At 57.1% G+C, this 25,558-nt stretch overlaps 1 protein-coding gene across 1 annotated transcript in view; it reads right to left on the reverse strand.

The window, feature by feature from the left end:
* Positions 1-1,004: 1,004 nt before the first annotated feature.
* Positions 1,005-25,558, reverse strand: part of FER1L5 (fer-1 like family member 5) — a 94,196-nt gene continuing 69,642 nt past the window's right edge. Inside the window, exons 34-50 of the mRNA XM_030549417.1 lie at positions 25,026-25,051; positions 21,442-21,498; positions 20,879-20,980; positions 20,393-20,524; positions 18,577-18,732; positions 17,744-17,835; positions 16,823-16,993; positions 15,827-15,975; positions 14,923-15,062; positions 13,624-13,712; positions 13,085-13,180; positions 5,958-6,099; positions 4,999-5,098; positions 4,372-4,565; positions 4,048-4,157; positions 2,934-3,081; positions 1,005-1,420 (exon numbers count right to left, since the gene is read on the reverse strand). Coding sequence (XP_030405277.1) covers positions 1,328-1,420; positions 2,934-3,081; positions 4,048-4,157; positions 4,372-4,565; positions 4,999-5,098; positions 5,958-6,099; positions 13,085-13,180; positions 13,624-13,712; positions 14,923-15,062; positions 15,827-15,975; positions 16,823-16,993; positions 17,744-17,835; positions 18,577-18,732; positions 20,393-20,524; positions 20,879-20,980; positions 21,442-21,498; positions 25,026-25,051 — 1,997 coding nt within the window. The 3' untranslated portion in view covers positions 1,005-1,327. The remainder of the gene's footprint in view (positions 1,421-2,933; positions 3,082-4,047; positions 4,158-4,371; positions 4,566-4,998; positions 5,099-5,957; positions 6,100-13,084; positions 13,181-13,623; positions 13,713-14,922; positions 15,063-15,826; positions 15,976-16,822; positions 16,994-17,743; positions 17,836-18,576; positions 18,733-20,392; positions 20,525-20,878; positions 20,981-21,441; positions 21,499-25,025; positions 25,052-25,558) is intronic.

The following is a 25,558-nucleotide window of genomic DNA, read 5'->3' on the forward strand; positions in this document are numbered from 1 at the left end:
AGTGACTTGTCCCCCCTCTGGCTCCTATGTGTAGGGGCAGTCAGGGACATCTGCATGCTGTCCCTGGCCCAAGCACACCCATTGCAGCTCCCCTTGGCTGGGAGCTGCAGGGGTGGCGTGTGCAGACAAGGCATTGTGCAGAGCTACCTGGCTGCACCTCTGCATAGGAGGTAGAGGGGGGACAGGCTGCTGCTTCGGGGAGCTGGTTAAGGTAAGCGCCACCCAGAGTCTGCAGCCCTAGGCCCCAACCCCCTGATCCCCTTCCTGCTCTTTGTCCCAGCCTGGAGCACCCTCCTGCTCCTCAAACCCCTCATCCCTAAAGCCCACACCCTTAGCCGGAGCCCTCTCCCCTGCACCCCAATCCCCTGCCCCACCTCAAGGCTGCCTCCTGCACTCTTCATGTCTAGCTCCACCCCAGAGCCCACACCTCCAGCTGAAACCATCCCACATCCTAACCCCAATTTTGTGAGCATTCATAGCCCACCATACAATTTCCATACCCAGATGTGGCCCTTGGGCCAAAAAGTGCCCAGCCCTGCTCTAGAGGAATCAGTCACTGGTATGTCATGCTACCACTCTCTGGGGAGTAGTGCTCCCTGTTGGTGGTAGTGTGGAAATACAGCTGTCTCGGGCAGACGAAAGGGTCCTGGAAGCAGCTTTGCTCCTGCTGTGACTTGCCTCTCCCAGCTAATGCAGCCTTGGCCCTAACATGATTTCATATCGTGGGCAAAAAGAGCCCAGAAGTCTGACCAGGCAATGGTGCACGAGGCAAGGAGAGAAGCCGAGGGCTTTCCCAGCAGACTGGGTGGGGAATACTTATTGGCCAGGAGCCAGAGCTCAGTTTCATCTCTGGATGCAGCTCCTGGGTGGCACCCCAGGTGCCTTGAGTGAGGTGCTGTAAAGAAAATCTGGTGCTCAAGTCAAGGTCAAGGGCCTCCTTTCCATGCCTTTATTGGGGAATACTGGCCCTGAAGGCTTTTGGCTCAGAGAATGACCTGCCTGGGAGTAGGGCTGCTTTCTAGCCGAGGAGCTAGTCAGCCTCACTGGCCTGCGGTGAGTGGCGCTTGGCCCCCAGGGAAGGAGCAGCAGGAGTGCAGGCCAGGGAGGAAGTGGTAAGACTGGCTGCTGCCTGGAGGCAGGAAGATCCAGATGCCTGTAGGGCAGCGGGTGGTGAATGTGGAAGGGGTGCTGCTGCCCAACTCCTCAGGCTGGGGGTCAGGGCCAGGTCCCTCTGTGCTAGGGGACAGCAGGTGCTGTCTGTTTTCGGGGCCTGTGCCCGGTTGTCATCCCAGGAGCTGGGCTGGGGGTGCTGCTGCCGGCTTGTGGCCTATGGGCTCCCGCTGCTCCCTGCCAGAGGATTGAGGCTCCCAAAGGAATGGAGACTGCGGAAGGGGTTTATCAGTTTCATGGCCAGGTAGCCCTGGGGAGAGGAAAGCGAGGGAGTCAGGCCCTGCAGCAGCAGTGTCTCCTCTAGCCAGCCTGGGGTCTGCCGCTTCAGCTGGCTCCATAGGCCAGTGCCCTGTAGGGAGCAGGGCCAGATTAACCTTTCATTGGCCCCCAGGGTGAGGGGCCGGCCAGGGGCAATGGGGTGGGGGGGGTCCCTGGAGCAAGGGGCTGGCCAGGGGCAATGGAGCAGGGCGGGGGGGGGGGTGTCGGTCCCCAGAGCGAGGGGCTGGCCATGGGCAATGGGGTGGGGGAAAGGTTGGTCCCCGGAGCGAGGGGCTGGCTGGGGGCAATGGGGTGGGGGAGGTCAGTCCCCGGAGCGAGGGCCCGGCCGGGGGCAATGGAGCAGGGCGGGGTGGGGGCAATGGGGCGATCCTGCTCTGCCCAGCCCAGTACAAGGCACTAGTTACAAACAGGCAGTTGTCAGATGCCCAGTGGCCTGCCTGGCCCTGTGCTGGCAGCGTGTCCCTTCCCCTCACCCCCGATTCCCAATGCCCAGAGCCCCTGACCCTGCCACAAATGCCCAGCGCCATGCACAACACCACCCCTGCCCAGCCCCCTCACCCTCCACCCCCGATTCCCAATGCCCAGAGCCCCTGACCCTGCCACAAATGCCCAGCGCCATGCACAACACCACCCCTGCCCAGCCCCCCCACTCCCTAGTGCCCCAACACACAAAGATATTCCTCCTCCCACAGCCCAGTGCCCCCCTGCCCCCCAGAGACCCACTCCCCCACCTCCTGGCTGCACTCACCAGCCCGCAGGAGGGTCACTGTATCTGCTGGGCTGATCTGCCAGTGCAGCCAAGGTTGGTCCCAGAGCCAGGAATCACTCCGGCCCCTCGGGAGCGGTGGGATCTGCCAGGCCAGGGCCTGTCCCAGCCAGGCTCCCTCAGGACACACTTGCCTGGAGGGTCCCAGCTAAGACCTGCAAGGCTCCTGCACCAGTCCCAGGCAGCTGAGCCCTGGGGAGACAGGCCGGGCCCCACAGGTGGTGGGAAGCAGAGAGGCCCGGAGCCAAAGGTGCCCTGGGGTCCGGCCAGGGGGCAGAGAGGAGCTGGCGGGAGGGGTTGGGGGCAGAGAGGAGCCTTTGGCTGGGTAAGGGGAGCCAGTGGGGTCTAGGGGTGCAGTGCGAGCAGAGCAGACCAGGACCCATTCTAAGCAGGGCCCTGGCTCCACGATGCCACTGGCACCATTGTGAACTCGGGACTGGCCTTAAGGGGCTGGAGCCGAGGCACAGGCTGGAGGGCAGCAGGCTCACCCCGTTTGACTCCACTCAGCTTTGTGCTGCCTCCCTCCCCTTGCTTTCCCCAGCACTGGGCCCCAGGGAGCAGAGCCATGGGGTTGGGCTTAGGCCCTTCCCGGGCAGGGTGGTGCTGCTGCCCCAGGCACGCTAGGGTTCTCCGTCTGTGCCTGCAGCCCTACCCAGGGCTTGTGGTGGGGGGCCCCCACCCCTGCTGTGACTCCCAGGCCCCCCATGGGCACACGCACCGGGGAGGAGTAGATGAAGGCTGCAAGCAGGAGCAGCAGCAGGAGCAGCAGGAACCCCAGGATGATCTTGCACTTGTGCGGCTGCCAGAGGATGTAGCGTAGGCTCTTGAGAGGGGCCGTGAACCACAGGAATGAGGCTTCTGGGCGCCTGCAGGGAGGAGCCGGTCCCAGGACAACCATTCCCAGCATGGCCTGGGGTATCCTAGCTGGGTCTCTGGGCTGCCCTGGGACAGGGCAATGGGATGGACTCTTCCTGGGGCTTTCAGCTCCCTCTTCAGCAAGGCCTTGGGAATGGCCCAGTGCTGTGTCCCAGCAGTGGGGAGGGGACTGTTCCGGGATACTCCTGGGTCACAGCAAGGAGGGGTCCCTCCCCACCCCGTCTGCCTGCGGTCTTGCCCCCGCCCTTCCCCTTGGTCATGCGGCCCGGCCCACAGCCCTGCCCCTTCCCTGAGGCTGCCCCTCTTCAACCCAGCGTCCCTCCCCTTCCACCTCCCCCCCTGCAGCCCCGAGACTGGAGAAGCTCTGTCCCCGTGCCAAGCCCTAGGGCTGCAGTGAGGACAGAGCTCTCCTAATCCCGGGTCTGGAGCAGGGGTCCAGGTGAGGGGGCTTCCTCTGCCACTCCTCCCATGCTTCTGTGGGGGGACAGGGTTGGGTGCGTGGTTTCCCCTACCTGGAGTCTTCTGATGGGGTCAGGAGCCACTGGGGGGGCTTCCCCCACCTGCCCAGGGGAAGATTTTTTCTGGGGCCCCGGAGCACAGGCCCGCTGGCCCAGTGGCTAATCCATGCCTGCTCCTGTGGGAGGGCTAGGCAGGTGGGTGCTGGGAAGCAGAGCTTTTTGCAGCCCTGGGGTTGGGTCAGAACCTCTCCGCAGGCATAAGGCAGCAGGGAAGGGTTTGGCACTGGCTGCTCTGTGGGTACCCGCTCACACTGGCGCATGAGGTGGGAAACTGTTGGTTTGAAGCAGGAAGTCGCTGGGAATGTTCTGTATTATTTATCCTCCTGGCACAATTTGGGGGGTTTCCCTTATAAAATTCTAAATTTTTAAAATCACCCTGTTTGTCTCGGTTTGCCTCAGCCTCCTCGTTAGCACCGCTGAGCCGGCTCCCCCACTTACACAGGTGGCTGCAGAATGGGGTTCATGTTTGGCTCTTCCCTTCCCTTCCCAGCAGGCCGCTCTTCCGCCTCCTTGGCCGTCAGCAGCTCCAGCGTCATCTCGATCTTCCCCTTGAGAAGCAAGGCGGGAATTGGGCCACAGTGGTGGAAGGCAGGCGCCCTCCTCCAGAGGTGCTGGGGGCTCTCTGGTAGCTGCCTAAAGCTGGAGGAGGATCGGGCCTCTAAACACATACGCAGACCTCTGATTCTCCAACTCCCTGGGACACCCAAGCCCCCACCTTCCCCTCAGGTACCCCTGCATCCTTGCTGCCAGCTCTGTTCCTACCGACAGCCGCTGCCTGCCCTCCTCCTGCACCACGCACGGCCACCAGCCTCGGGCAAGCCTTTGCTTGAAGAGGGACGTTCTGGGGCAGCGGGGTGGGGCGGGGGAGTCGCTCTCATCCTGCAGCATTTTCAGGGTGCAGGCCTGGGGGCGCCTGGCTGGGCAGGCCATGCTGAGCAGTTTGATTTCCAGAACCCCTGCAAGTGGCAAAAGAAAACTGCAGGCCAACCTGGGGACTAGGCTGCCGGTGGTGGTGCATACAGGAGAGCGATGGAGCCCTTCATGCAGCCCAGAGGTGCTCCAGGGAGGACCTTACAGAGGCCCTGCCTGCCCTAGAGGGCTGGGGATGATCCCAGGGTGCTGTACCTCACAGCAGGGGAGCCATTCAGAGCCCTCTGCCAACACGGCTGCTCTTGCCCCTTTGTGCAGGGACCGGGGCATGGTTTTGCACCCCAGAAGTGGCTGCATATCATTGGCCCTGCAGCATCTAGGTTGCTCTCAGGGACAGAAACATACAAGATCATTAGCAAGAGGGGGACGTGCCTACGGCAACCGGTGGGAAGGACCAACGTGCCACTCTGCAGCCGCCTGGGCTGCAGGGTAAACACCCGCCCAGGGGAAAGGCCTCACCGAGAAAATCGTCGGCCGAGAACTTGTCATTGTCCCACACCTGGAGGATGAGCTTGGGGGGCACCTTGAGCACCGTCTCATCCAGGCTCCAGAGAGATTGCTGTAAGCAGAGTGGCCGTGAGCTGAATGGTGCCCCTCAGGCCCGGAGCAAGGCAGCTGCTGAGAGGCAGGAGTCTATGGCCAGCACGTTCCAGCTGGGGCCAGGGTGACCCAGCTGGGTGGGGAAAGGGCAGCTGCAGCACTTGGCCTGCCAAGTGGATGCTGTGTGGGTGGAAGCACCAGGCTGCTTCCCAAGTTGCCAGCCAAATGAATGGCTGTTTATAGATCTGCAGACTTTGACGGGTTAATGCCCCAGCAGAGGCTCAGGGTGCTGCTGTCAGGGCTCCGAGGCAGGTTTGCAGGCAGAAACTCCCCCACATTAGTGGACAGCTTTAGCCTGCCAGCCTAACGCAGGGGCAGGGGCTGGGGCTCCCCAGGGGAGGTCGTTATGTGAGGGCGCAGATCAGGCCACGTGATGCTGGCAGTCCAGAAGCAAAGGTGCCTGTTGGGGTAGGGCCAGCTTCTGCAATGCCCAACCCCTACACCAGGTGGCAGCACTGACAATCCCCTTTCCCCCAGCATGGCCAGTGCTCTGCCCAGCAGCCCGGCCCCAAAGATGGTCAGCTGGGTCCCAGCTCCGGCCAGGAGGGGAGAGGACAGATAGGAAGCAGGAGACAGGCTGGAGGACCCAGTCGCAGAGGGGCAGGGCATCCAGCAGCCTCCGCTGATGTCATGCCCCGGGCAGGTAGCAGAGCATGCTGGGACTCCGGCCAGGGGCACAACAGGAATTGGGAGGACTGGCCAACCTGAAACACAGCCAGAACCCTACCTGCCCCTCGGAACAGCCGCGTCAGCGTGTGAGGCCCAGAGCAGGCAGTGCTGCCATAGGGAAGTGGATGTCCAAGGCGAGCAGCACCCACCTTTTCGGGCAGGACGCAGACCTGCTCCATGGGTAGGAACTCGAAGGGGAAGATGAACCTCCAGTTGAAGTTGCCCTCTCCTCCCAGGGACCTGTAGTGGACATCGGTTCTCTGCCTCTCCTCCTCCAGGCCATCCAGCCACCTGCAACAAGGAGCCCGAGCCTGGGGTGTGAATGGAGGTGTGGCTGTAGGGCATGCAGGTCCCACCATACCCTGCCCCACTGTGCGATACTGCGCCCTGCCCTGCCTCGCTGTGCGACACTGCACCCACCCTGTGACACTGCACCCTGCCCCACCGCGCAACACTGCACCCGCCCTGTCCCATTGTGCAACACTGCACCCCGCCTCACTGTGCAACATTGCCCCCTGCCCTGCCTCACCCACTGTGCGACACTGCACCTGCCCTGCCCCACCGCGACACTGCACCCTGCCTCGCTGTGCGACACTGCACTCACCCTGAGACATTGCACCCTGCCCCACCGTGTGACATGGCACCCACCTTGCCCTACTGTGCAACACTGCACCCCCCTCTCCTCACTGTGCTCAACTGGATAGTACCCTGCTTGGGGATTGTTTGTTACTAAGGAGACGATTATGTCAGGGAGGTCATGGATTCCCCAATTTTCAGAGAACTGTGTGACATTCTCCACTTCTGCTCTGGGGCAGCAGGGCGGAGCCATCAGCTGAAGGGGGCCCTGGAGCTCCAAGCCACCGTGGGGGGACCCCAGAGCTCCCGGGCAAAGTGGGTGAGGGGGGAACCGAAGCTCCTGGATGGGTTGGGCAGGGGGAAAGCAGAGCTCCCGGGTACTGGGGGCGGGGGGAATTGGAGCTCCCAGGCAGTGGGGAGATTGCCCTGGAGCTCCTGGGTGGCAGACACCTCAGACCTCTGAACCACTGCTGGGGGTCCCCTGGAGCTGTCAGCCACAATGGTGGCAGGTGCTGCACCCCTCCTCCCTTCCACAGCAGGGCATAAGAATGGCCATACTGGGTCGGACCAAAGGTTCATCCAGCCTAGTATCCTGTTTTCCGACTGGCCAATGCCAGGTGCCCCAGAGGGAGTGAACCTAACAGGCAATGATCAAGTGATCTCTCTCCTGCCATCCATCTCCACCCTGCAGGCCACAGAATCTCACCCACCCACTCCTGTAACAAACCCCTAACCTATGTCTAAGCTACTGTAAGTCCTCAAATCGTGGTTTAAAGACCTCAAGGTGCAGAGAATCCTCCAGCAAGTGACCCATGCCCCATGCTGCAGAGGAAGGCGAAAAACCTCCAGGGTCTCTGCCAATCTGCCCTGGAGGAAAATTCCTTCCCAACCCCAAATATGGCGATCAGTTAAACCCTGAGCATGTGGGCAAGACTCACCAGCCAGCACCAGGAAAGAATTCTCTGTGATAACTCAGATCCCATCCCGTCTAACATCCCATCACAGACCACTGGGCATACTTACCTGCTGATAATCAAAGATCAATTGCCAAATTAATTGCCAAAATTAAGCTATCCCATCATACCATCCCCTCCATAAACGTATCAAGCTTAGCTTGAAGCCAGATATGTCTTTTGCCCCCACTACTCCCCTTGGAAGGCTGTTCCAGAACTTCACTCCTCTGATGGTTAGAAACCTTCGTCTAATTTCAAGTCTAGACTTCCTAGTGTCCAGTTTATATCCATTTGTTCTTGTTCTGGTCCCAGTGACTTGTTACTGTTAAGTTTATCAATTAATTCGAAAACTTCCTCTAGTGACACCTTAATCTGTGACAATTCCTCAGATTCGTTACCTACAAAGGACGGCTCAGGTTTGGGAATCTCCCTAACAGCCTCAGCAGTGAAGACTGAAGCAAATAATTCATTTAGTTTCTCCGCAATGACTTTATCGTCTTTAAGTGCTCCTTTTGTATCTCGATCATCCAGGGGCCCCACAGCTTCCTGCTTCTGATGTACTTACCTTTGGAGTTTTTGACTAGCCGTTCTTCAAACTCCTTTTTGGCTTTTCTTATTACATTTTTACACTTAATTTGGCAGTGTTCATGCTCCTTTCTATTTACCTCACTAGGATTTGACTTCCACTTTTGAAAAGATGCCTTTTTATCCTTCACAGCTTCTTTTACATGGTTGTTAAGCCACGGGCTCTTTTTTAGCTCTTTTACTGTTTTTTTTTAATTTGGGGGTATACATTTAAGTTGGGCCTCTAGTATGGTGTGTGATGAAGTGGCGGGTTTTCTTGGGTTTTCTGTGTTTTCCAGTGGTTGCATGCAGAGGGAGTGGGTCTCAGTGTCCCTGGGTGTTACTAGTTTAACGAGGTGAGGGGAGAGGGAGTTTGCTGTTACAGAGGACCGGAGAGGGAACTTGGGACCGTGGCCTATGGCCTGGAGGATGGAGACCCCACTGACTGGTGACCTGGTGCCCTGGAGACACAGCTCAGGAGTCACAGTCAGTTCTGGCCAGTGGGAGGACAATGGGCTGCAAAGAGAGGACCCTGGAGACCTGATCAGTCGGTTCCAGCCAGAAGGGTCCAGAGGAGGGCTGAGAGGAGAGGAGACCCAGGCCATCCTGTTTACGACCCTGTTTATCTGGAAAGAAGCCAATGGACAGAGGCGGGGCTTGGGGCCGGGGATATCAGAGGCCCAGATGGGAAGCAGGGGAGCTCTGGGCTGGAGACGGGGAGCGGGCAGAGCCCACCTGGATGCAGGAGGACTGGGATGTGCTGTGCTGAGGGATGCCAGGCCTGAGGCCCTGAGAGTTTCCTGTGCTGTGTTCAGACACTCAATAAACCCTTCTGTTTTACGCTAGCTGAGAGTCACTCTGGTCTAGAGAATAGGGTTGCATCAATCCCTTTGGGGGCAAGGAGGCCCGGGGGGGGGCCAGAGTGTGTGGACTACCTTAGGGGGCCCACGTCGAGAAACAGGTGTGCTAAGGCTCAGAGAAGTGCAGCTCCAGGAGGTGCATGGGCCTGACCCCGAAAGAGAGTGGAGCCCCGAGAAGGGCTGTCTCACTGAAAGGGGCACCCTCCACGGACCGCACGGGACCACGAGCTGGTACGATCTGTGAGTCTGTGACACGGTGTCTTTGAAAATCACCCATATAGCTTGTAGGGATTTCACAGGATTCTTTGCTACTTCAGTCACTGTACCTTTTAATTTCTGTTTAACTGACCCCCCCCCTTCATTTTTGCATTGTTCCTCTTTCTGAAATTAAATGCCACAGTGTTGGGCTGTTGAGATGTTCTTCCCACCATGGGAATGTTAAATGTTATTATGTTATGGTCACTATTTCCAAGAGATCCTGTTATAGTTACCTCTTGGACCAGCCCCTGTGCTCCACTCAGGACTAAATCGAGAGTTGCCTCTCCTTTGTGGGTTCCTGTACCAGCTGCTCCAAGAAACAGTCATTTAAAGTATAGAGAAATTTTGTCTCTGCATTTCGTCCTGAGGTGACACGTTCCCAGTCAATATGGGGATAACTGAAATCCCCCACTATTATTGAGTTCTTAAATTTGATAGCCTCTCTAATCTCCCTTAGCATTTCATCATCACTATCACTGTCCTGGTCAGATGGTCGATAACAGATCCCTGATGTTATATTCTTAGTAAAGCATGAAATTACTATCCATAGAGATTCTATGGAACATGTGGAATCATTTAAGATTTTTACTTCATTTGATTCTATATATTCTTTCACATATAGTGCCACTTCCGCCCCGCCGCATAACCTGTTCTGTCCTTCTGATATATTTTGTACCCCGGAATGATTGTGTCCCATCGATTGTCCTCAGTCCACCAGGTTTCTGTGATGCCTATTATATCAATATCCTTCTTTATCACAAGGCACTCTAGTTCACCCATCTTATTATTTAGACTTCTAGCATTTGTGTACAAGCACTTACTTGTCACTGTTTATTTGTCTGCCCTTTTCTGATGTGTCAGATTCTTTTTTATGAGAATGTTTCTCGTCTAATCTGGCCCATGCTTTATTCTCCTCCTGACTAAAACCTTGAAACTCTCTATCAATAGACTCTCCTCTAAGAGAAGTCTCTGTCCGATCCACATGCTCCTCTGCAGCAATCAGCTTTCCCGTATCTCTTAGTTTAAAAACTGCTCTGCAACCTTTTTAATGTTAAGTGCCAGCAGTCTGGATCCACTTTGGTTTAGGTGGAGCCCATCCTTCCTGTATAGGCTCCCCCTATTCCAAAAGTTTCCCCAGTTCCTAATAAATCTAAACCCCTCCTCTCTACACCATCAACTCATACACGCATTGAGACTCTGAAGCTCTGCCTGTCTATCTGGCCCTGCGCGTTGAACTGGGAGCATTTCTGAGAATGCCACCATAGAGGTCCTGGATTTCAGTCTCTTTCCTAGCAGCCTAAATTTGGCCTTTAGGACGCCTCTCCTACCCTTCCCTATGTCACTGGTACCTACATGTACCACGACCACCGGCTCCTCCCCAGCAATACACATAAGTCTGTCTAGATGTCTCAAGAGATCCACAACCTTCACACCAGGCAGACAAGTCACCATACGGTTCTCCCAGTCATCACAAACCCAGCTATCTACGTTTCTAATGATCGAATCTCCCATTACTAACACCTGCCATTTCCTAGTGACTGGAGTTCCCTTCCCCGGAGAGGTAACCTCAGTGCGAGAGGCAACCTCAGCACCATCTGGAAGGAGGGTCCTAACTATGGGATGGTTTCCCTCTGCTCCCATTGACTGCTCTGCTTCCCTGGGCCTTTCATCCTCCTCAACAGCGCAGGGGCTGTCTGACCAGAGGTGGAACAATTCTACAGTGTCCTGGAAAGCCTCATCAACATACCTCTCTGCCTCCCTTAGCTCCTCCAGTTCTGCCACCCTGGCCTCCAAAGTCCGTACGTGGTCTCTGAGGGCCAGGAGCTCCTTGCACCGAATGCACACATATGCCACCCTCCCACAGGGCAGGAAATCATACATGCTGCACTCAGTGCAATAAACTGGATAGCCCCCACTCTGCTGCTGGGCTTCTGCCTGCATTGTCTCCCACAGCTGCCTAGGTTAATGATGGGTTTTTGTTTAAATCAAGTTTGGATTAGAGTTTAGTTTAAAAGTTTTAAAGAACGGCAAGTGTCCCTCGCCCCCTTCCCAACTCCCTCTTGAAACTCCTTGTTAGCAGCCCCTGGTTGCAAAGCTCCCTGGCCGCTCGCTCTCGGGTTTATAAAGCCCTGGCCTTCCTGATAGCCCCGCCCCCTGACTAAGGCTCAGCCAATGAATAGAGGCTCGTTTAGAAGCTCACAGCTTCCAACTGCCGGTCACAGCATTGGGGTCCATCTGCCAGCTGGGGTCTCTCCCCCTCATGGGCTTCAGTCACTTCCCCCCATATTTAGTAACAGTCACAGACGGGTCATGGCTTCCGTGAAGTTTGTTTATTGCCCATGACCCATCCCTGACTGTTACTATAAATAGCTATGACAAAATCAGAAGTCCATTTATGACTAAGCTCATTCTCCGAGCTCCAGAACAAAGCGTCCTAGCAAAACGAAAGGGGGTCTGGCTCTCAGGGTGCCTCTGACGCCGGCCCTCTCTGCTCGGTGGCCAGTGCCCTCCAGGGCCTCACTTGGTCTCTGAGGCTCCTTACGGCAGAAGCCCCAGCCCTGCCCCCACAGCTTGTCACCCACCAGCTGGCACTGACCCCACTCACTCCTCAGGCTATCAGGGCTTGGCAGGCGGCTCTGGCTGGGGTCTGCCCTCAGCTAACGCAGACCCTGCCAGAGCCTCCCTGCACACCCAGCAGCTGCAAACATCTGCCCTGCCCGAAGAGGCAGCATTTATACCAGCCCTGAAGCCCAGCTCATCCCCAATTGGCTGGGAGAGAGGGAGGCCTGGACCCGCCCACTCTACAAGGCTCCTGGGCCCAGGCCCTTAAAGAAACAGTACCAGGATCTCTCCCCACTTACTCCCTGCTTCCCATCTCCCCATATCGCCTGCCCAGGTCCTTGTGTCCATAATCAGACCTTTCGGCTCTGCAAGAGCCATGCCAGGGGTGGGGTGGACTGACCAGTAGGCAGTACTGCCCCTAAGGGGCAGACTACCCCATCACACATGCTGGTACTCTATTCCCTTCCAGCTAGCCTATGCATCATGGCAAGGGCCATGTGCAGGACCTGGGGGTTGGGAGGAGCTGGGGAGTTGGAACATGGCAGAATCCTCCACTGCTCCTGGAGCAGGCCTCTCAGCTCAGGGCCTCTTGCCTTTCCCTCTTTCTAGCTCTGTGCTAGATGGGACAGCTCTTCTCAGGAGGGGCCCAGAGCGGCTGGAGCTCAGGAGAAAACCAGATACATCCTGTGCCCACAGGCGCCAACTTCTGGCGTTCTCAGGAGGTGCTTGACCCCACGCTCTGCACCAGGCCCTACTCCCATATCAATCCTTCCCCCAAACCCCCACCTCCCTTGGGCAGGATGTGGCCAGTGGCTGGGCTGTCCCAGGAACTGCCGGCTGCCTACAACCAATACAGACCTTGGGGGCTTGCTCTGAAGTCGTTTCTTATGCTGGTGGTTGTTGACTCAGGGCCCTTGATAGTGTCTCTGCCACTACCTGCCTGCCAGGGGCTGGTTCCAGAAGGACCCAGCAGCAGACTGGCTGGGCCCCAGAGCACTCAGCTAATGTCCTGATTCAACACCCACAGAACAAGAGAAGTCTCAGAGAAAGGAACCAAGATCCATATTGATACTGAGCAGCCAGCAATTCCCGCACCTGCCAGCATCAACCCATTAGAGACCCACTGAGCTATACAGAGACTTACCTTCAATGCTTCCGGGGGTCAGCACTGGGTACACTGGCAGAGGGGGCAGCCCAGGGCTGAGGCAGCAGGGGGCTGCGGGTCGGGAGTGAGGGGCACCAGCAGGGTGGGGAGCCCCAGAGGCCGCAGGCTGGAACTGAGGTGCCTAGGCACCAGCCAAGGTTTGTGTGACAAGAGTATAGCACAGGAGCTGCTGCTCTCAGCCTGTCCGTTTTCTCAGCTTCCATGTCACTGGCTCCAGCATTGTTTCATCCCCACTGGGCGCTGGCTGCTTCCCAGGCATGCCTGGCTGGGGGCCATGGGGCGGTCCCCTGGAAGGCCTATGGCTTGGGATCCCTAGGGCCCGAGGCTGCACCCCTCACCCTTTCACATAGATGTCGCTCATCCTCTGCCCCGTGATGCTGGTGTCCTGCAGATCCACGTCCTGCGTGTTCCAGATGATGCAGCGCAGCTCGTACCTAGAGAGGGGGCAGCGCTGGCTGGTGGGGGGCTGCTCACAGCCCAGGAGGGCTGGTGTACACAGCCTGCCCTGCGGACCTGGGCTCTTGAGGGCTCACTGGGGCCGCAGGAACGTGGAGAACACAGAGGCCACAGGAGCCCTCAGGCAATGGGAGACTCCACTGACCTCTGGCTTTCAGAGAACTTCCCACCTGCCGCACTCAAGGGGAGAGCAGGGTTCACACTTCAGGGAAGGTGCTGCAGATGGGGCGTGGCCAGAGCTGGGGCCTGGCCCCTGCGCTCGCCGTGGCCGGCTGGGGGAGGTGTGGCCTGGCCAGGCTCTGTGAGGCTGTACACTACCCCCGAGTTGCCAGCCTTCTCCTGGGCATGCTGGGTTTGTGCTGTGCCGGGGTTCGCCTGCTCTGGAAGCTGCCCAGGGCAGCGGGGGATTTGTCCCACTCACCGTTTGGGCTTCCGTGGGGTGATGTTGAAGGCAGGACCTGGGGGGCCAAAGCTCTCTGGGAAAACGTCCACCCACATCTGCAGCTTCCCCTGCCGAGCAGACGGGAGCAGGCAACTTATTGACATGAGCCTAGGCCCAGGCCGCTTCCTCGCCCTGCGTCTGAGGCCCCCTGCTGGGGTCACCCCTGAGCATGACTCGCTGGCTGCGTCGTGCCTCACTGGGGCCTGGCTCCTGGCTGAGCTCCCAGCCGGGCCAGGAGGAGCTGCTATTCTTGGGGATCCCCCCCGGCCCAGCTCATGGGAGAGGACGGAACCTCCTCAAACAACCACAAACCTCCTCCCCACTCCCCGCGGCCCGACCAGCCCCTGCACGGCTCTCGGCCAGCTGGTCTCTGGGGCCACGCGTCCCTCCCACCAAAATAACCGCCAGTGCCCCCACTCCTATGCACCCACACCCCCCAATGTGTGCACCCGCCTACGCCCTCCCTCCCACAAGCGCACCTCCCCATGCGCCCCCACTTCCACATGCACCCCCCCATGTGCACACATGCACACCCATGCACACATTCACATCCACATGCACCCCCCCGTGTGCACACTCCCACATGTACACACACACAGAGGTGCTCCCCCCCAAAATACAGGTGCACCCCCCCACATGCACACACGGAGGCACACCCCCACACATGCACACACACACACATGCACTCACCCCCACAGCCACCCACCCCCACACAGATGTGCACACACACACACACACACACACACACACACACACACACAAACGCACAGAGGCACACCCCCCCACATGCATGCACACGCAGATAGGTGCACACCCACCCACCCACTCCCACACACACACAGGTGCACACCCCCATGCACACGCACACACCCCACATGTGTGCATACACGCACACACACAGGCACACGTGCACACACATGCGGTCCCACTGTACAGTTCTCTCACACGCACACACATTTCGGGTGTGCGCACGCGGTGCGAACACACCCCTCAGGGCGGGGCAGCCTAGACTCACAGCCACGGAGCCAGGGCAGCCGGGATCACACAGCCGTTTCACGGCCCAGTGGCTCTGGTCTCTGGGCTGCCCCCGTCGGCTGTACCCTGGCTCTGGGCTCCATGCCAGCGGGTGGCTGGACACCAGCCAGGCCCTCGTCCCATGTAACAGACCCAGTTCTCTGGGTTCGTCCCAGTAAAGCTGCTTCCCCACATCCTGTTGCAGTGGCTGTGCGGGGCAGAAGCTACTGCTGGGGGACTAGGCTCACCGCTCTGGGGCCCCACCTGGTCAATGCCGGGTTGGATGCTGTGGTACAGTGTCCTGGTCTCCAGGTGCTCAGGGACCAGCCCACAGGTGCGGAGCAGGTGCAGGGCCAGGCGCTCTCTTGGGGGCCCCAGGTGACCGTGCACAGGGACCTTGTTCTCTGAGATAGGGAAGCCAAGCACAGCAGAGGGACATGGGGCACGGGCTGTGTCCCGCCCAGGGGCCTGCAACGCCCTGGGAACCCCGCATCCCACCCAGGGGTCCGCAGTGCCCTGGGAACCTCGCGTCCCGCCCAGGGGCCCCCAGCGCTCCGGGAACCTCGCGTCCCTCCCAGGGGCCCGCAGCACCCTGGGAACCTCGTGTCCTGCCCAGGGGCCCCCAGCACCCCGGGAACCTCGCGTCCCGCCCCCCCAGCCCCCTGGGAACCTTGCGTCCCGCCCAGGGGCCCCCAACACCCCTGGAACCCTGCATCCCACCTGGGGACCCCATATCTTACCATGGGGCCCACAGAGCCCTGGGAACCTTATATCCCAGCCCCAGGAACCCCGTATCCCCCCCCGGATCCTGTATCCCACCGTGGGGCCCACAGCACCCCGGGAATCCCATGTCCCGCTCGGGAGCCCCCAGCGCCCTGAGAACACCGTGTCCAGCCCAGGGGCCCACAGTGTCCCGAGAACCCCATGTCCCGCCCAGGGGCCTGCAGTACCCCAAGAACCCCATGTCCCGCCTGGGGACCCCATATCTTACCATGGGGCCCATAGAGCCCTGGGAACCCTGTATCCCAGCCCCAGGACCCGCATATCCCCCTCCTGGGACCCTGCATCCCACCACGGGGCCCACAGCACCCTGGGAACCCCATGTCCTGCTCAGGGGCCCCCAGGGACAGAGTCTGACTTGTCTCTCCTGGGGACTCTGGGCACTCACCAAACTGCTCCAGCAGGAAGGCCCTGCCCATGAAGGTGGCTTTGCCTCCGTCTGCACTGAACTCGGGCAGCGCAAGACTCCTCATCCTGGCAAAGTTCTCCAGTAACTGGGTGGGGAGGAGCTGATCTCGCCACTGACAGGGGCCAGAACTGGGGGCAGGGGAAGGGAGGGAGCAGAGATCAGGGTGAGGCCATGGAAATGGATGCATAACCAGCTATTCCGAAGCTGGGCTCAGCTCTCTGACCCCAGGGGGACAGCTGTGCCGGGATTAGGGCACACTTTGGGGGCAATTCCAGGTCTCGGCAGTGTTGTCCCCAGAGGGGAAACTGAGGCAGAGAGCAGGGCAGGGATCGCCCAAGGGTGCCCAGCAGGGCAGTGACATTGCTGGAAGCAGATCCTGCCTCCTGGCTGGTTGTCCTGTGCTCTAACCATGGGCGGGGGCTCCCCAGTGACGCCAGTGCAAGTGAGGCTGGGACTGGTCTGCCCATGCCCCCTCCTCCATGTCCTCATCCGGTTCTCACCCCTGCACCCTGTCCCTCCTTACTGGCACCCCCATGCTGGGACCCCCAGTACTTTCCCCATCCCTAACCTCTGGCCCCTCGTCCAGCATAGGGGGCCCCTGCAGCTCCCCAGGGAGAGAGATTTGTGTGGACAAAGGGCCAGAGCCCTGCTGCAGGCTGACTTGAGTACTGCTGGGAGAGGCCCAGGGACCCCACCACTTCTGCAGCAGGGCCAGATAAGTGCCAGGATGCGGCTACCCCCAGTGCCCCTGATCATACTAGGCCCAACGCCTGCTGGGCAGACTCAGGAGCCTGCATTTCCCACCACTCTCAATGGCATCTCAAGGTGGCTGGCTCCTGAGGGGGGGCACCGACCCAGGCTGAAATCCTCTCGGGGGGGCTCTGCCCCAGCTCCACAGTCCAGCCAGCAGGGAAAGGCTCCGGCCTTGCCCTGGCTCAGCTGGGGGGGCGGCAGGGTGGGGTGTTGGCCACTCACATGCAGTAGGACTGGGGCAGCCCACAGCTGGCCCGGAAGCGGGACAGGAGCCGGTTCTCCAGGTCGATGCTGGTGGCCCCTATCTTCTGGTCAGGGAGGATGAGGTCGTAGTCAAAGAGCGAGATCTGCAAGTCCTTCTCCAGCGGGAGGGTGCATGGGAGCTCGAACACCCTGGCGGGCAGGGCAAAGAAAGGGAAGGCAGCTCGCTCTGCGGCCTGAGGGCTCTTGGCCTCAGCTCTGCCTTCCCTCCAGCCCTTCCATCTACCCTGGCCAGAGCCCTGAGGGGCTGGGGAGACCCAGAGCCCAGGGAAAGCTCACACAGCACAGCGAGTCCCTGGCAGGAGATGGTCTTGGGGCTTTACTGCTCTGCAGCTCCAGGCCGGACCTGGCATGGGCCCAGCCATCCCATCTTTGCCCGCTCTGTACACAAGGGAAACACACACGGCACAGCAGGACCAAGCTCCATGCCGAACATGGGACTGTTGGCAATAGGCTGATGTGCCCTCAGTTTCCCTCTGGGCTTTGTCCAGCTCTGCACTGGTTAGAGCCCAGAGCCTGGGGCCCGCACCTGTGAATGGAAGAGGAGGCCTGGACATTCACTCCGACTGAGCACTGCCATGAGGAAGGAGATTCCTCCCTCTCTGCAGAGAAGCAAAGCCCAGCTGGAGGACACAGGAGACAGGTGGCAGATGGCTGGGGGAAGAGCTGAGCTCACATTGTACGTCTACACCGTGAACCCCCCCAGCGGCAGCGAGTCTCAGAGCTTGGCTCAATGCACTCGGGCCCACTATCAGGCAATGCTCCCTTTGTTCTGACCTGTTCCATCCAGGCTGCTCGGTGACGGGGAGAGCTCGGGAGGGCTGGGCAGGGTTCAGACCCTGAGCTGCCCTGGGGCTCTGGAGAGCTGCAGGCTGGACTTACCTGCCGAAGACAGGTTCCAGGGTGTTGGGCAGATACTGGTCTCTGTCCCCCAGTTTCTTCTTGCCCAGGGTGACCTGCACATAGGGGTCGCACTGCAGGGGATACAGCCAGGAAGGGGCAGTTAATAAACATCCCCTTAGTGCCTTGCCCTGTTCTTGTCACATGCAGGAATTGGGGGGTGGAAGCGGAGCGGGAAAGGGGCTCCCAGGCTGTGTCAGCTGGGCCTGGGCACTGGAATGAAGCTTGAGGGGCACAAGCTGATCTCTCCCCAACAGGGCCTGGAACAGGGCAGGCTGGCACACACACCTGGCTGCGCCCATGGCATCAGTCAGAGCTGGACTATTTGGATAGTAATTAACCCCCTGGAACCTGCCAAGTGCCTCCAGGTGCAGGGCTCTGGATTGTCAGGTTCCTTAGGGTACATCCACACGGCAAAACGCCCCGCTGCAGCAGGTTTCAGGGCCTGGGTCTACAGGCTCGCGCTACGGCACTGAGACCCTTTGCCTTGTCAGATATCAGAGCCCAGGCTGGCAGGTCTACATGGCCACTCAGGGGGTGCTGAAAGTGGAAACCATGTGTTTGGCTGTTATTACTACTTCAAGCCACGGGGTGCTTCTGCACCCCCAGCACCCTTAGTTCCAGCATCACTGCAGCTACTGTTAGCACTGTAGTGACCCCGGATCTGAAAATCTCGGACGCGGCTTTATTAGGGCACTGTCGATACTCTTCCAGGGCAGTGCACCAGCCTAAGGAGATTTGTCCCGGTGCCACAGGGAAGGGGTGCTGGGTGGGGGAGAAGCAGTGTGCAAAGCGGGTAAGAATTGGGCAATTACCAGGCCATTCCTATCCTTTGGCGGGAGGTTAAAGGCTCGGACGATGTAAACCCGGACCAGACACTTCTGGGGTTGGCTTTCGGGCAGCTCCTGGAACTGGCGCGGCGGTGGTGGGGAGCTGGGGTCCTCTGGCAGTGGGTAGATCTGGAAGAGTCCCTGCAAACAAACCAATCCACATGACTTCTAGCTGCTCAGATACTGGATTGACGGAGTCTTGACCCCCATGCATCTGGGGCCCATTCCCTGTTGGAAACAGCGCTACTCATACTGTTGTGCTCAGAGACCAGAGAAGACAGGGGCTGGGTACGGTGCCAGTGGCTGTGCTCAGAGACCAGGGTCGATGGGGGAGAGTCACGGTTCCAGCTGGCATGCCTGGCCCTGGGTGGCAGGTGTGGCAAGTTTCCCCTGGGGTGCCACTTGGAACTGGCATACCACTGAGCCTGCCTGACCCACCAGCCCAGGCTTCCTTTCACACTGTACTGTTGAGACAAGCCCTCAAGCCCCCTCCAGTACATATATACCCAACTGCAGCTTCACACACAGCTCAGCTAAGGAACTGCCCAGTACTCAAGTGCCTACCTCCCTCTGGAGGGCAAACCCCAAATTGTACCGTTTTAGATGCTGCACAGAGAACTGTACAGCGTAAGCTCATGAAATTCACCCCCTCCCTCAATGTGGAGAGAAAGATGCAACAACTCTTTACCCCCCCGTTAGAAATTCCACACACTGGGCTTTCGACAAAACAAAATCAAACGTATAACTACAAAAGAGAGATTGTAAGTGATTCTAAGGGACAGCAAACAGATCAAAGCAGATTACCTAGCAAATAAAGCCAACACACAATCTAAGCTTAATATACTATAGAAACTGGTTATACGCAGCACATTCTCACCCTAAATGTTGTTTTAGGCAGATTGCAGAGACTTGCTTGCAGCTTAAAACTCCAGATATTCCTTTCACAGGCCAGACACCCTCTGGCCTGGGCTCAGTCTCCCCCCTCCCCCGCCCCCTGTCTCTTTATTTCTCAGGTGTTTCCAGCAGCCTTCTTCCACAGGGGGGAGGGGTAGTGAAGAAGGAACCAAGATAATGTCACTTCCCTGCCAGAAATAGCTTTTGCAAATGGCGGGAACCTTTGTTCCCATGCCAGACAGTGGAAAAACACTGGGGTTCCAAGATGGATTCCAGTGCCAGGTGACTTGGCCACATGTCTCTGTAGTGCCATAGCAACCATGAGGCAGAGGCTGGTTGTTCCTCAGGAAGCCACCCCAGTGGGAGATTAGCATCTTCTAAGACCTACTGTTCTCCCTAATGGCTCTTCCTCACAGCCAGCCATCTAGACTCATTGCATTCTGTCTGGTGGGCGTTCCCCAGGTGTAAACACACTTGTAATAGATGCCCAGACAATATTCCTAACTTCAGATACAGCAATGATAGATGCACACAAATAGGATAATCGTATTCAGTAAATCACCACCTTTCCAATGATCTCTCACAGGATTTATTTTGTATAAAATCACTGTTATGCCATAAGCCTATCATAACAATCTCTCTGTGAAGAATATGGGGGTGCAATGCCACAACGGGGTCTGGGAGCATTGTATTCTGTAAATGGCACACACAGCACTGGGTGAAGGCTGAGTATTTGTCACTAGACCTCAGCTGACCAGCCCCTTTGCTCCCCCGTGTCCAGCTCCTCTGATGGCTGGACGCAGAGACACTGGGCTGCTGAGGGGGAGCTGCTGGGCCTAGGACCTTGTTGATACACCCTGGGAGCTTCGCAATGAAACCCATAAAAGGCCAAACACCTGGTTCTCACCTTGAATTCCCCAACCACCAGGGGGTCTTCGCTGGCCTTCTCCTGCACCAACCCGCGGTACAGCCTGAAGGTCTGGCAGAAATCCTGCAGGCCCTGGAACTCCGGCACAGCCTCCAGCTCACAGTTATAGACCTGCCAAGGAACCACAGGCTCAGGCTTTGGACACGAACAGCTTGGTCGTGCAGAGTCTGTGCTGTACGGTCAGCGAGGGCTGGTACTGAGCCAAGGGAGGAACAGGATGTGCCCTCAGGGTGGATCCCCCAAAGGCAGATTTCTCCAGCAGCAGGAGCCTGGACTGTCCTCCACTGCCAATCTGTCTGAGAGCCAGACAGGGCCAGCCTGGCTGGCTGTTGGGAACCCTCTGGCCTGCAGAAGGCAGATTCCACCTAGGTCAGGGCAGTCATCATCCACAGAACAGAGGGGAGACACCTCTCTGCAACCCCCGGTCCAGGTTCGACCATGTGCGACCACCAGCCAGGCGCACACCTTCAGGCTGTCCAGCCCTGTCTGCAGGTAGTCTCTGCTCTTTGCCAGATCCCCCGTGGCAGCATAGAACTTGCTCCACCAGTCGACACACTCCTCCTCCTCCTGGGGAAGAATGGAAGGAAGAGTAGCATGAGCCTTGCTAACCAGTGGGAAATGCAGGTGTCTCTGTCACACTGCTGCTGAGAGCTGCTATCCAGGGGTGGCTCCAGGCACCAGCGCAGCAAGTGCTTGCCTGGGGTGGCAAGCCGTGAGGGGTGGTCTGCTGGTTGCCGTGAGTGCGGCAGGCAGCTGGCTTTTGGCGGCGCACCTGTGGGTGGTCCGCCGGTCCCGCGGCTTCGGCGGCAATTTGGTGGTGGGAACATCGATGGTGCGGCACCAGTGGACCTCCCGCAGGCATGCTGCCCAATCCACGTGACTAGCAGACCACTCACAGGCACGCCGCCGAACACTGCCTACCTGCCGTGCCTGGGGCAGCAAAAAACATACAGCCGCCCCTGCTGCTATCCTACTGGGCACGGGGGCTGCTGCTCCAAGTTCCTTCCTGACCCCTCTGTGAAACCCACCTTCTCTGCTCTTGGTGTTGTTCGAAGCCACGACTCTGCAGCCATCCTGCTCAGCATCTGCAAAGATGAGGGGAGACAAATGTGTCATGCCCAAGAAGTTTAATACACCTTGTGACACTGCACCCCATATTCCTCACAGTGATGTTATTATGATATGATTATGGCATAATTATGGTGCATTTTGTACAAGATGGGTCATGTGAGATGTCACTGGAAAAGTTACGATTTGCCGAATATGATTATTCTATTTGTATGCATGGATCATTTTTGTATCTGAAGGTATGAATATTGACTGTGCATCTGTATTTCAATGTGCTGACTCTGGGTGACACCCACAACTAGCCTTTCACGCACAACAATGAAGAAGCCAGACAGTGCTGATGGCTCACCAGCAAAGACAATGGGCCCCGGAAGAACTTAACCTTCCTGGAAACGTTCCAGACAGCCTGTAAGCAATGGCTGCTGTGACTCAGCAAAGTATGCAAAGGCATATGACCAGACCACATGACTCTGGGCTCCATTTTGTGGTCTTTGTATTTTTCCACAAACTAGTCTGGGAACCAAGTTTAAAACAAAGGGTTCCTGCCGTATGCTAAAGCTATATAAGGCAGGGAGTGACATCATCTGTTCTTCTTCACTCCCCACACAAGAGAACTCCTGGAAACACCTGAGGAACAAATACTGAACTGGGGGAAGTGCTGGACCCAGGCACAATGACTGCCTAGGAAGGAGCAAAGAGGCCTGTGGCATCTTATAGACTAACAGACGTTTTGGAGCATGAGCTTTCGTGGGTGAATGCCCACTTCGTTGGATGCCTAGGAGGGAGCACCGCGGAAAGGGATCTGGGGGTCAGAGTGCATCACAAGCTAAATATGAATCAAAAGTGCCACACAGGTTCCAAAAAAACGAACATCATTCTGGGTTGGATTAGCAGGAGTGCTGTAAGCCAGACACGAGAAGTCCTTCTTCTGCTCCACTTTGTGCTGATTAGGCCTCAGCTGGATAGCGTGTCCAGTCTGGGTGCCACATTTCAGGAAAAAAGTGGACAAATTGGAGAGAGTCCAAACATCAACAAAAATGATGAAAGGTCTAGAAAACATGAGCTATGAGGGAAGATTGAATAAATTGGGTTTGTTTAGTCTGAAGCAGAGAAGACGGAGAGGTGACATGATAACAGTTTTCAGTTACATAAAAGGTTGTTGTTACAAGGAGGAGGGAGAAAAATTGTCCTTAACCTCTGAGGACAGGACAAGAAGCAATGGGCTTAAATTGCAGCAAGGGAGGTTTAGGTTGGACATTAGGAAAAAGTTCCAAACTGTCCAGGTGGTTAAGTACTGGAATAAATTGCCCCGGGAGGTTATGGAATCTCCATCATTGAAGATTTTTAAGAGCAGGTTGGACAAACACCTGTCAGGGCTGGTCTGGATAATACTTAGTCCTGACTTGAGTGCAGGGGACTGAACTAGAAGATCACTCCAGGTCCCTTTCAGTCCTACGATTCTATCTTGTTAAGGGATTTTTAGCCCGTGTATGAAAACCTGGGGAACTCAAGATGCAAAGCAAATACAGCTTGTGCCTTAAGAATCTGCCAGCCTGCTTGTACCATCACTCAGGGTGAGAAACTGCTAACTCATATCCAATCTATCTCGTATGTTAAACTCAGTTTGTGTTTTTGTTTTAGTTCTTATGGTAATCTACTTTGATCTGTTTGCTATCACGTCTAATGACTTAAAATATATCTTTTAGTAGCTAATAAACTTGTTTTCTGTTTTAATCTAAGCCAGTGTGCTTTGGGGAAAATCTCAGCTTGGTTAACACAAGTGTGCATTGTTCTCTTCACATTGAGGGAGCGGCGGACTGGGTATTAAACCCATATATTGGCCATAATGTGAACAGGGCAGAACGATACAGCTCTGGGGTCCTAGGCTGGGGAGCTGGGGGGCGGTGGCGGGGTTGCTCTCTACTGACGGTTCATGCAGGGGCTGGCCAAAGCCCGCATGTAATAGCAGCTGGATGTGTTCCTGCCCGTGTGAATGCTGGTGGGAGTGTAGGATCCGGAACGGTCTGCACTTGTCCCTGCAGCACAATGCAAGAGGGAGCCCAGGCTGGACAGACAGACGGCTTAGTGGTACCCCAGTTCCCGGTTGCACCCGGGGGGACCCGTCACATACCTGATCAGCTCCTGCCTGGCCCACCACATGCTGCCTCTCTGCTGGGCTCCTCATGGCTCAGGACATGACCCCCAGAGTCCCGTGGAGGGCTTCGGAGACATTCTAGGAGCCATCTCACATCTCACTAGTAAGTGGAGGACTGGCCAGGCCAGCTGGAGGGTCTGCAGGGCCCTTGTGGGGAGTGGTAACCCAAGAAAGGAGTGTGGGTATAGGGTACCTTTTCTTGCAGCTGGCATTTTGATTGCTAGCTTTGGCAGGACTTTACCAGCACTTGTGTTAATGATCCAGGCTGAGCAATGCTCATAAGAACAGCCAGGTGTTATTGTAGAGGAGAACTCTGTAGATAGGTCACTGCAGCGGGGGCCCACATGGCTGAGGGAGCCAGCATGGATGAGCAGGAGTGTCCTGGTGCTGGCTGCCTTTTCAGCTTCCTGGAGGAGGGGCATCTGAGCAGCTGCTCTGGCTACAGGCTGTCTGGAGACCATCCCCTTCCAGCTGTCATCTGAAGTCCAGGTGAAATTTGCTGATTTGATCAGCGAAATACCTGACCTTGATCCGAGCCTCCCTCCCCTCTAACATACATGGGTTGGATTTTTATTGGTAAATGTCAGTAAACGCCTTTTCCACTGTACACACGCAAACTGACGAAATTTTTTTTCCACGGACAGTAATCGAAATGTGCAGCTAGGCAAAGTAAGGGAAACGCTGCTTGGGACCGTGTTGAGTTTGATTTCAGGATTGACGTGGTGTATTTTGACTGGAGATGTTGACAATTTGTGTTTTATTGGCTATGAAGCTTTAATTTTTGGAATTTCACAATTCAATTACAATCGATTCTGTCAAACCTATACCCAGACAACCCTTCCTTCTGTCCAAGCAGCTCACAGTGCTTGACAAGCGTTAAGTCATGAAGTCTCACAAACTTCCCCCACCTGTGAGGTAGGTCAGTAGTATCGTAGTTTTACAGGTGGGGAAACTGAGGCACAGAGCATGGCCGGCACTGGTCCAAAGTTGGACATCAAGTCTGTGGCAGAGCTGGGTATAGATCCCAGATCTCCTGGCCTCTGTCCCCCTGCTCTAATCCCTAGATGATACTGTCTCATAGGGCCCTTTAGGGAGAGCCCCTCAGACAAGTTAAAGGCTGGCTATGTGAGCACAAAGCGAATGCACCTTGGAGTGAGGTGCAGATGTGACATCATGGGATGCAGCACGGGGCTTCCTGCTAGAACTGCAGTGAGGGGAACTCAAAGGGTTAAAGCAGAGCTGAGGCCCGGGTTACCCCGCGCTGTGTCTGCACTGAGGTCAGTGGTGCTGGAGCAGGAATACCCATGGCACCAGGGAGCAGGACGTGAGTGCTGCAGAGAGGGGACCCAGCAAGCAGGTGGCTCTGGGCTGCTGGAGAGTAGCACTCACCTTCGCGAACTTCCCCTTCGGAGCCACTGCGCAGGGCAGGGAAGGGAGGGGGAGAAAAGAGACATGAAATTAATGGCAACATTGAAATAACCCCAGGTTCCCTCTCAGCCCCGAAAGCGCGAATGGCTGGGGGAGGCTCTCTGACCTGGGTAGGCCGAACTGGCTGCATAACCACACTGGGCCCATCCAGCCTGAACGTCTAGGAATTAGCCCTTTAATGCCACAAACGAGGAACAGAAACTAGGATTCCTTACGCTTACTATGAGGACTAGACTCAGCCACTGGTTACTGCGTAACTTTGCCACCGCTGGAGGTCAGGAGTCAAACTGGACTCCCGTGAGGGGTCAGTGTGGTTATTCAGAACCCAGGTCCTTGACAGCATTTCTTTACATTGCAAAAGTAACCCAGCATTTAGCACCTGACAGGCACGGCTCATGGGAAGCCAAGCTTTCTCACAGGCAGGCTGTTCAAGGCAAGGACTGATTGGCATTGGCACCGCTGTGTGCGGGGAGCTCAGAGCTGGGCTAGCAGGA

This window comes from Gopherus evgoodei, chromosome 2 (assembly GCF_007399415.2).
Source record: "Gopherus evgoodei ecotype Sinaloan lineage chromosome 2, rGopEvg1_v1.p, whole genome shotgun sequence".
In the NCBI taxonomy this organism is placed as follows: Eukaryota; Metazoa; Chordata; order Testudines; family Testudinidae; genus Gopherus; species Gopherus evgoodei.